Below are 12,371 nucleotides of genomic sequence, written 5' to 3' on the forward strand. Positions count from 1 at the left end.
TTTAAAGAACTATTTGGAAATGCAACAAAAGTTTGGCTTGTAGTATTATGAGTATTAAAAAGAAGAAGTGTAATTTTATGTGAAAAAGAGTTATGTTAAGAGTACCATGCCATGATGCTGGTATTCACTTCCGACATTTTTGTTAAGCCTATACATACGTGAAGCATGGGTACACATGCAATAAAGCTCAAAATAACCAGGAAAAAAAAAATCTGCTTGCGTTTGTATTGTTAAATATGAGTAAACCTCAAAAATGAATATCAATCCAATAGGGCTGGGACAAGTCCAAATTTACTCCCCGGGTACCCACCCCACTATTACCCGACCCTACCCAGGTACCAGGTACTCGCTGTAGGTCTCAAGAGGTTGGTACAAACTATCTGATTGGGAAAAGTTTGACCATAGCCTGTAAAATGTGTTAAGATACACTTATAAAACGATCAGGTGTATACACTGAAGTTTTATTCTTATTCAAACATATAAAAGTGAGAAGGAAAGGGCGTAGTAGTCAGGAAGAACTGTGAACATTAGTGACTTGTAGTCTAAACATAGAGTTTTAGTTCCCAGTTCCCGGGTCCCAACCAGGACCCACCCGACCCGAGTTACCTGTCCCAGCCCTACAATCCAAACATCTGAAAATAGAAGTGGCATGTCGCAACCTCTTCAGCTACATACATTGGGGCCACATTTCAAACAAATATGTTGTATTTTGAATAACTTTGGTAATTATAGATAATAAATCACTTACGAAAGCTTATTTAATTCAACTTGTGCGGGGCCAAGCTGACAAAAACATGGCGATGGAAACACTGCATTCATGCTGAAACATGTGGTCAAAACTCCACACATTCATAAAATTGATCATGTGACAATATTAACTGTTTTGCAGATAGGCAATGTGGTGTTTCAAGTTCCTAAGAAATATTGGTGTACATGCAGTTAGCTCCCTTCATGTGATTCAGTCTCTGACACATTAAGGTTTATCATCCACTAACATTGAGAGTCAAATGCTTTAGGGGAATGTGACCACACAAATAGGAACCAAGTGAATCTCCTAAACTGTAGTGAACAGATTTACATATGTTTGTTTTATCAATACCACATGATTCAGATTGGAAATTTGTCAGCAATGCAATTCTGACGGCAATTCCTATCATACAAGGCTCATCATTTCATGTGGAGAAGCTGACTGGATAGAGCTGTAATGCAACAAACGATGGGTTTCTATGATACTATCACGATTGACATCTTCAAATTTAACCATTAAAATGTAATTATAGTGATTTTACAGAAGACAAATGGCAATAGGACATTTTCATGATCTTATTAACTACTGATGCATCATTTCCAAATTTAAAAAATATTTTTTGACATTTTGGATGACATTATCCATCTATCCATGCCCTAGACAAAGAACTAACTTGAAACCCTGATCTGTGTACACTGTTAAAACCCCCTGCCATCTTAATTGGAGTTCTTGGTTCTTGATTGGAGTGTTGTTTACTCCGCACTCAGCAATATTCCAGCTAAATGACGGCGGTTTGTAAATAATCGAGTCTGGACCATACAATCCAGTCTTTAATATCATGAGCACCGATCCACACGCACATCGGATCGATGACATGCATCAACCAGTATACTAAAAGCCTAAGTCATAACAACATACAACATTATTTTAGAAAGATATTAAAGTAAACAGATATAAACAACATATCATTAACATTGAGCATAGTGCAAAGATTCTGGTATGGTGGCATTGGTGTTCATGATCTACGTTAGACAAAACCAATGAATCTGATAATTATCACCTGAAAACGCCTCCTAATTAAAGAGGACCACTACTAGGCAAACAATTTAAACAGATAGTATTATAACTTTTTTTAAGAACTTTTTCATCAACCTAGATGTCTAATACAAAGAAATTATGGTATAATGGAATACATGCAGCAAGAATAGACTTTAGATTGCAAATTACTATGATTATTCTCAGTGTAGAGAACTATTAATGTTGTTTTTTAATGGATAAATCAGTAAAATCCAAGTCCTTTTAAGGTTGTTTTTTTCTGTATGAAGTCTGTGTGGCTGGCCCCTGAATCCTATTTGATCAAAGATGTGGACAATATATAACATCCTTGTGAGTAATCGATGATACTATACTCTCTCTTTCCTTGATGAAAGAAATTATGATAGTGTAAGCGAGGGACTTGTGAAACTGCAATTGGTTAACATAAAAAAGCCATCACAATTGAGTAATTTATTCACAAATTGGTATCCTGTCTTGTGTATAACCTACAACCCACATGTTTCAGATTAGAAATTGTCAGCAATACAATTCTGACGGCAATTCCTATCATACAAGGCTCATCATTACATGTGAATATGCAGGTCATGACAAGATGGTAGCTTACTGTATGCTCCACATCATGCAAAATAATCACAGTGCACTGATCTTGCTTGCCATAATCAATGACATCCAATCACTATTTACATCCCTTAATAGTAATATTACAATCTTCTCTTAAGACCATCCATGAGCCTTCCAAACAAACGCTGAATTGGTATTGTCAGATATTGTCCTTCTTCCCATACCGGTATGTACAAAGACCATTTGAAACAGACATTGGAGTATCTTTGATCACACAAGCTATTTCGTAACTATACCCAGGCCCCACGATGCTTTGATTCCTGTGCACAATCACAACCACATTTAATGAAGTTTTACATGTAACCGGAAATAGCATGTTAACAAAGCTGTACAGAAGTATGCAGTTAGTCCTGTTATATTACAGTATCTGATCATAAGAAATGTTCATCGCATATTACAACTTATGTTTGTAATCAACTTTATTAAGTTCATTCCAAATTTCATTCAATATTGTATACATTAATTTTGGCAAAATCGTGTGTGAAGTGATCCACAAAATTGCACAAAGTTGCAAACGATCAGATTGGACGTTGCAATTGACGACTTGAAGTGAACTTAGCCTAGTAGGCAAAGACTTAAGTATCCCTTTTACCCAGACAACCCATAAAACTACAAAATAATTAAAGAGATGCACTAAATTAGATCCTTTACAGTTAATGCAATAACTGAAAGGCAACTGTTAGGAATGTGAATTGCCTTGGATAACCCAAGTATGCATGCATTAACATATAGGCCTAACACGATATATGTAGGATTATATAGATTTACCAGGCGTGTTTGTTTTCGCTCGTGTGGAACTTCGGGTGTTATCCAGTAGAACACACAGTATTATTCTTAATTGTTTTAATGCTATGGTTCAGGTTAAAGGTACAGTGTACAAAGACGATGATAATATACTCAGGGGAGATAACCCGAGACACATGGTTCTTGAGAATGTTTTCAGATTGATTCGAATCAGTCTTCCTTCTACGATAATGGGAAAAACAAACCTTCCCATACAAACTATAAACAGTTAATTCACAACTAAAATCATGATTCTTTAAAATAAATGGCGTTAGATACAGTTTATCAGTTGTATTAGCAGACTGCTCCAGCCACATGTCCCTTACCATGATGGTGGCCGGGGGAAAGGACGATCACGTGACTTCCACTTCCGACATCGAGAACATTTATTTTCACCACACAATCCATTCCCCGAAGACTTTCGGAGGAAACGATTTCGAAACAAAATAAGGTTATCTCTTATGTAACACAAAAAGAAAACGCGATGGCGTAAACTTAACCTTTACTTGTGCGGGTCAAGGTCACTTAGACAAGCACTTCTGCGAATGTACGACGAACAGTCAGAATAAGTTGGCAACAAAATGTGGACCCGGCAATTCTCTCAAAAACTATTTGCGCTTGTTCGATCAAGCACATCACCTTACTCGTGCAGGAATGCACATGCACAGGTGACACTGTCTTTGAGTACCGTAGTCTCTTGTTTAAATTGTTATATCTACATTCATTGGATCACTTCATCACTGCATGCGTAATGTTATCTGACTTATCAGTGTTAGATCCCAAGAACGTAGTTAAAAATTGAATGCTTGGTTAACTGTGATCTATAAAGATAACGACAAAGGGCGCATTTTAATTTATTTCTTTAGCCTAAACAAACAGACAAAAAGAACGGCGGAGCTCATCGGATGTCCTCATTTGGAAATACCCCAGATGGTTATAGTTTAATACTAAAAAAAGTATCTATGCAGTGAAAGCATTTTCGGATTTCGGATTGCGTCGATAATACGATTACTAATCCCTTGTTGTCATCCACGTTTTCTCGTATAACCCTACACTTGTGTATTTGTCGTCGTTCACTTGATGCTCAGTTAATGAATTTATTACAGGTACAATTATTGGTAGCACCACTTAGATTACCTGACAAAGTTTCCCATTTGGCATTTATTGTGTCTGGGGTAATTATTCAATCTAAATCCAGGTTTGAAGTGAGGTGAAATGTGTGTTATGTAATATGCATGTGGCAGACCAGCAAGAGGTGAATGATCAGTTGATTTACTTTTTTTTGTAAATCAACAGATTGTTCTTAGTCATCAAAGGATTAACAGAAAATACGTTGATTGATTAATCACCAGGGATGTGAAATCTCCGCGGAAACGCGGAAAATCGCGTTTTTTAAAACAGTAGTCCCTGGAAAAAATCATCTTCCCCGTAAAAATTAAATAAATTATCACTGTTATCTTGCACAGTGGATATGTCAAAAGTGAGTGTTTACATGTCTAGGTTTACTAAAACAAAGGGAATACACTCATATCATGGCGTGAAGTGCCGATGATAAAACAACATACATTGTTCAAAGGGTTAACTGATAATACGTTGATTGATTGCTCATTGTTATCTATCACTCAATGGATTTTTTAGGAACCATGGACGTTATGAAAATAGTTGTCACGTGGGCTTTCTCAGCCGACCCTTGAGACTTGACACCTATGTGAAACACCTGAAACAATCAAAGTGATCAGTTGAGAAACGAACACGGGTTATAATATCTCGAAACGATATATATCTTTTAAAATATTTGATTGTTACAGAGACACGTGACATCAAATAAGTTTCTTTGTACAGCTGCAGACGAGTGGGATATTGTTCCTTTGTGTGGATATTCATGGATACATTCCTCGAACAAGGAAGCTCCTAAAATTTATACACATAAATTTGGTAGGTTGCAATTATGGTATTTGCATTTTGTTTTCCTTCATTTGAACCGATTCGGTCTTGTTTCTCTACGTCTTGGTTGGGTGAGGTGAGGTGAGGTGAAATTGGGTTAAACGTCGCGTCCAAGATTATTGCACTTATATAGCGACGTGCATGCACGTGTGTGTCTGTTGCTGCTTGTACTAGTCCGGACTGATGCCGATGTATAGTGCTAGCTCACTGAGATACCATTCCGCAGTTTAACATGAATACCCCACTCAGACACAGTATACTGACTCCGAGCCGACAAGTCCTTGTTTTAGCCCCTTAATGTCGAGCGCCAGACAGGGTAACAACAAGTACCATCTTTTAATGTCTTTTGGTATGACTCAGCTGGGGATCGAAACCCGGACCTTCCGCTCTCTCCGGGCGGACGCTCTACCACAAGACCACGTAGGCGGCACGTCTTGGTTGGGAAATTCTTCAATGCACGATAGACGTTGTTTTCACAGGTCTTTTCCTTTGTAAGCGTGTAAATATTACCATCAATTTGTAAAATGTGATTCTCTCAGGCAATTTATAAAATGTGTAAATATTTCAGTCATTTTGACAGATTGATTAAGATGATCAAAAGGGCCTACAAACATCACAACAGATTATTATGTAGGATTAGAAGCCAAACAACATAGACATGTACTTTTCAACGTAACATTTTCAGTCTCTTGGTGATGACATTAAACATCAAAATGTTTGGAATTCGTTATCATAATAATACAGATGGAAATGTTTTTCAGTCACTTTGTAAAATAACTCAATATTTAGACTTTAAATTAATTTTAAAATGTTACACATTTTGACAGTAAAAAAATATACACACTATAAAAAAAGCAATGCTCAGGTGAAATATTTACTTTGTGTTGCAAGTCAAAATAGTGTAAACGAAAATCGCAAATTACCAAGCAATTGACTTATCAAAACTTCGTCAACATTACCGATGCTACCCACAAAGATACCTACATTTCCTCATTATCTCGAAAACTGTATTTCATTTTGTTGATCAATGTGACCATACGCCCTTATTACTACCCATAAAAGTGACTGATGCGCTTACGAATTGCGCAGCAGAGGTCGCGAACTAGTCTAGATTTCTGCTATACATCCGGGTACTCATTTGGAAAAAACAATAACAAAGGCAACAATCAGTCCCGTGGAATTGCGTTAGATCAGTGCCCCTTTAATGCTGCACTCAGCAATATTACAGCTATATGACGGCAGTCTGTAAATAATCGAGTCTGGACCAGACAATCCAGTGATTGACATCATGAGCATCGATCCACGCAATTGGGATCGATGACATGCATCAACCAAGTCAGTGAGCCTGACCACCCGACCCCGTTAGTCGCCTTTTACGACAAGCATAGTTGCCTTTTACGGCAAGCATGGGTTGCTGAAGACCTATTCTTCCCCGGAATCTTCACGGGTCTAAACCTGAAAGGATATGTGATATATCAGTACCCCACAAAACAACACTAGGCTCTACCTATTTAAAGCGTCGGGAACTCCAGACCAAATGACGTTTGATGATGTTGACTCCTTCACACACCTGGACTGTCTGAATGTCAGACTAGCTACATGCAACATACCATTTGTCTCCCCAAAACACATAGCCCCTTGAGTACAGCTGGCATAATATATGCCCCAAAATAAAAGTTATAGCATATAAATGAGAATCCCCAAAATGATTACATGTTAATGATAGGCAAAATAAAATACATGCAACTAAGTGCAACTAAGTATATGTATTAGGATGTATAAACAGCACTAGATGGCCAACACAATAAGGTATCAGACCTGACTGGGAAGTGCTATGTACATTATCATAAGAATATGGTACGGGTATGGTAGTCATTATTTCTGAAATGGCACCATCAGTAATTTACATGAAATAGGTTTGTTTTTGTGCTCATGTGATAAAAAAGATTGAAATGTCACTAACCAGTGATGTACACATGATCATGACGAAGTGTTAGTGTTTCTATACCTTTTTGATCATGAACACACTGAAAATTATACTTGATTATAATCTTTACTAAATCATTTATCAATTCGGGTACACTATTAAATCATGAAAATGTATTTATAATGCTAAACTGCATGAACATTGGCTGACATGTTTATCTATCTTGTGATCCTTGTACATATACTGTTACTGCTATTTCTGTTACTCTTACAAAAATAACAACATTGCTTACATTGTTGAATGTGTGACACGACCTTTGATCTTGATATTGTGAATAATTAAAATAACAATTAACAATTGGTGACTAGCGTTTTATTACTAACATCCCGTTTGCATCGTCAGTATTGTAACAAAGGTGACAAAAGTTACTTTCGCTTTAAGCATTCCCTATGGGTATTGATGGTATTCTTTGGTTTTTGATATGCTTTTACTCCCTTTTGTCCAGGGTATGAGATATATTTAAACCAGTGAGTTGACCTTGCAAAGATTATTCCGATTTAAAAGTCCCTTTCAGGTGAACCCTCTTTTGTTCATCACTTTTAGTGTGTAACATGCTGCATCAGCTGACATTAACCATATGCTTGTCTAACTTACAGTGAGCGACATGTAGTGCCTTTGTGCATCAATCACTGTAGTTTACGTACATGTTGGCAGATATGTAAAGAAATACAGTTACGCAAGCTGAAAATGCTAAATTTGGTAATAACACAAAGTATTGCTATAATTTTGGTGTTTTTATAAAAATGTGATTTATATTATTTGCATGCGTGCAGTTCTACCATGACATTTGCAATCCTGTGTTCTGATTTGTCCAATCGCAGTATTGATTCAATGATAGACCATGATTTGGCTGATTACTGCATTACTGTAAAAGATAATATTTATTCAAAAATACTTCTGCAAACCTGCCTGTTTGGTATTTTCAAATACGGATCTGACCTCATTTCCATTGATAACTAATGTCTTGTGGTCCTTAAGTTACTGTATTTTCCGAAAATGTGCGCCAACACATCAACACAGCAGAAGCTTGGTGCTACTTTACCACATACTGACGTCATGTCCACCATGTTACAATGCTTGGACATCACATCTGTAGAACTGTATGAAGTCATAATAGTGGTGCTACTTTACCACATACTGACGTCATGTCCACCATGTTACAATGCTTGGACATCACATCTGTGGAACGGTATGAAGTCATAATAGTGGTGCTACTTTACCACATACTGACGTCATGTCCACCATGTTACAATGCTTGGACATCACTTCTGTGGAACTGTATGAAGTCATAATAGTGGTGCTACTTTACCACATACTGACGTCATGTCCACCATGTTACAATGCTTGGACATCACATCTGTGGAACTGTATGAAGTCATAAAAGTGGTGCTACTTAACCACATACTGATGTCATGTCCACCATGTTACAATGCTTGGACATCACATCTGTGGAACTGTATGAAGTCATAAAAGTGGTGCTACTTTACCACATACTGACGTCATGTCCACCATGTTACAATGCTTGGACATCACATCTGTGGAACTGTATGAAGTCATAATAGTGGTGCTACTTTACCACATACTGACGTCATGTCCACCATGTTACAATGCTTGGACATCACATCTGTAGAACTGTATGAAGTCATAATAGTGGTGCTACTTTACCACATACTGATGTCATGTCCACCATGTTACAATGCTTGGACATCACTTCTGTGGAACTGTATGAAGTCATAATAGTGGTGCTACTTTACCACATACTGACGTCATGTCCACCATGTTACATTGCTTGGACATCACATCTGTGGAACTGTATGAAGTCATAATAGTGGTGCTACTTTACCACATACTGACGTCATGTCCACCATGTAACAATGCTTGGACATCACATCTGTGGAACTGTATGAAGTCATAATAGTGGTGCTACTTTACCACATACTGACGTCATGTCCACCATGTTACAATGCTTGGACATCACATCTGTAGAACTGTATGAAGTCATAATAGTGGTGCTACTTTACCACATACTGACGTCATGTCCACCATGTTACAATGCTTGGACATCACTTCTGTGGAACTGTATGAAGTCATAATAGTGGTGCTACTTTACCACATACTGACGTCATGTCCACCATGTTACATTGCTTGGACATCACATCTGTGGAACTGTATGAAGTCATAATAGTGGTGCTACTTTACCACATACTGACGTCATGTCCACCATGTTACAATGCTTGGACATCACATCTGTGGAACTGTATGAAGTCATAATAGTGGTGCTACTTTACCACATACTGACGTCATGTCCACCATGTTACAATGCTTGGACATCACATCTGTGGAACTGTATGAAGTCATAAAAGTGGTGCTACTTTACCACATACTGACGTCATGTCCACCATGTTACAATGCTTGGACATCACATCTGTGGAACTGTATGAAGTCATAATAGTGGTGTTACTTTACCACATACTGACGTCATGTCCACCATGTTACATTGCTTGGACATCACATCTGTGGAACTGTATGAAGTCATAATAGTGGTGCTACTTTACCACATACTGACGTCATGTCCACCATGTTACAATGCTTGGACATCACATCTGTGGAACTGTAAGAAGTCATAATAGTGGTGCTACTTTACCACATACTGACGTCATGTCCACCATGTTACAATGCTTGGACATCACATCTGTGGAACTGTATGAAGTCATAATAGTGGTGCTACTTTACCACATACTGACGTCATGTCCACCATGTTACAATGCTTGGACATCACATCTGTGGAACTGTATGAAGTCATAATAGTGGTGCTACTTTACCACATACTGACATCATGTCCACAATGTTACAATGCTTGGACATCACATCTGTAGAACTGTATGAAGTCATAATAGTGGTGCTACTTTACCACATACTGACGTCATGTCCACCATGTTACAATGCTTGGACATCACATCTGTGGAACTATGAAGTCATAATAGTGGTGCTACTTTACCACATACTGACGTCATGTCCACCATGTTACATTGCTTGGACATCACATCTGTGGAACTGTATGAAGTCATAATAGTGGTGCTACTTTACCACATACTGACGTCATGTCCACCATGTAACAATGCTTGGACATCACATCTGTGGAACTGTATGAAGTCATAATAGTGGTGCTACTTTACCACATACTGACGTCATGTCCACCATGTTACAATGCTTGGACATCACATCTGTAGAACTGTATGAAGTCATAATAGTGGTGCTACTTTACCACATACTGACGTCATGTCCACCATGTTACAATGCTTGGACATCACTTCTGTGGAACTGTATGAAGTCATAATAGTGGTGCTACTTTACCACATACTGACGTCATGTCCACCATGTTACATTGCTTGGACATCACATCTGTGGAACTGTATGAAGTCATAATAGTGGTGCTACTTTACCACATACTGACGTCATGTCCACCATGTTACAATGCTTGGACATCACATCTGTGGAACTGTATGAAGTCATAATAGTGGTGCTACTTTACCACATACTGACGTCATGTCCACCATGTTACAATGCTTGGACATCACATCTGTGGAACTGTATGAAGTCATAAAAGTGGTGCTACTTTACCACATACTGACGTCATGTCCACCATGTTACAATGCTTGGACATCACATCTGTGGAACTGTATGAAGTCATAATAGTGGTGTTACTTTACCACATACTGACGTCATGTCCACCATGTTACATTGCTTGGACATCACATCTGTGGAACTGTATGAAGTCATAATAGTGGTGCTACTTTACCACATACTGACGTCATGTCCACCATGTTACAATGCTTGGACATCACATCTGTGGAACTGTAAGAAGTCATAATAGTGGTGCTACTTTACCACATACTGACGTCATGTCCACCATGTTACAATGCTTGGACATCACATCTGTGGAACTGTATGAAGTCATAATAGTGGTGCTACTTTACCACATACTGACGTCATGTCCACCATGTTACAATGCTTGGACATCACATCTGTGGAACTGTATGAAGTCATAATAGTGGTGCTACTTTACCACATACTGACATCATGTCCACAATGTTACAATGCTTGGACATCACATCTGTAGAACTGTATGAAGTCATAATAGTGGTGCTACTTTACCACATACTGACGTCATGTCCACCATGTTACAATGCTTGGACATCACATCTGTGGAACTATGAAGTCATAATAGTGGTGCTACTTTACCACATACTGACGTCATGTCCACCATGTTACATTGCTTGGACATCACATCTGTGGAACTGTATGAAGTCATAATAGTGGTGTACTTTACAACAAAACATTACAAAGGTTGCTTCATTTTCTCTTGTGATGTCAGTTTGAATAATGCTTACTTGACATCTGAATTTGATTTGTTTGTGTCACCGTGAATTGGTTAAAGTATTGGTGCAAATTATGGTTCGGTACATAAGCATACAAACCAATCTTCTTGAATTTGCTTTTTCAACATACTGAAAATATTAGCCTGAACTGATGCCAAATAGTTCACATTTTTTGTCATTTTGTCATTGTAAAATGAGATAAACCATCTGTGTTTCCAATTTAGAGGTTTTCATATCTGTTAATCATGATATTATAATGTTCATTTTTTTATGTAAATTACAGGTATCTGATCCACGTTTGAAACCTCTACATTGAAAACACAAAAGGTTCTTAAGTAAATAATAATTAATTGGGTATTGGTGATTTGTTTTGCATATTTTGATGAATGCATGCAATTGAGGGTCCAATGTCTCTCACACAAGATGCAAAATTTGCAAAGCATGTGTACTGTCAACTGGGTGTTGATAGATTATTTTTGTTTCATATTTATGATAAACATGCTCAAGTGTTGTACAGTCCACATGCACTGGGGGTCTGAAAGGATATAACTCGTAGTAGCCACTGCTACTGCTGCTATTGAGCCACGAAATTCCAGCCTAGTTTGGCAAGGGTGGAAACTGGACTTTTATAGTCAGTTAACTCCCTTGCCCTCATATTATTAGTTAATGTCATTTGTTAAAACAATTATTGTTGACCACTGTTGACTTTTAAGGCCAAGGTGCCCGTACTGTCTCTCAACTTGATTGTATGGCTTCTCATGTCTCTTGATGTATTTCATTATTCATATACATGAGTATTATTCTGCAGGTCAGAATACCATTAAACACATGATCAAAATACATACATTCATAG

The 12,371-nt window shown here is 37.8% G+C and overlaps 1 protein-coding gene across 4 annotated transcripts in view; it reads left to right on the forward strand.

Moving 5' to 3' along the window:
- The first annotated feature begins 3,708 nt into the window (after positions 1-3,708).
- LOC124119206 (probable D-lactate dehydrogenase, mitochondrial) overlaps positions 3,709-12,371 on the forward strand; it is a 68,803-nt gene continuing 60,140 nt past the window's right edge. For all 4 annotated transcript variants that reach the window (XR_007221931.1, XR_007221932.1, XM_048398813.1 and 1 more), the window contains exon 1: positions 3,709-3,876. Coding sequence is in view for 2 of the 4 variants with exons in the window: in XM_048398813.1 (XP_048254770.1) it covers positions 3,790-3,876 (87 nt within the window). In the remaining 2 variants the exon portion in view is untranslated. The remainder of the gene's footprint in view (positions 3,877-12,371) is intronic.

The sequence above is a fragment of the Haliotis rufescens genome, unplaced genomic scaffold (assembly GCF_023055435.1).
Source record: "Haliotis rufescens isolate VD_foot unplaced genomic scaffold, xgHalRufe1.0.p SCAF_19, whole genome shotgun sequence".
Classification (NCBI taxonomy): Eukaryota; Metazoa; Mollusca; class Gastropoda; order Lepetellida; family Haliotidae; genus Haliotis; species Haliotis rufescens.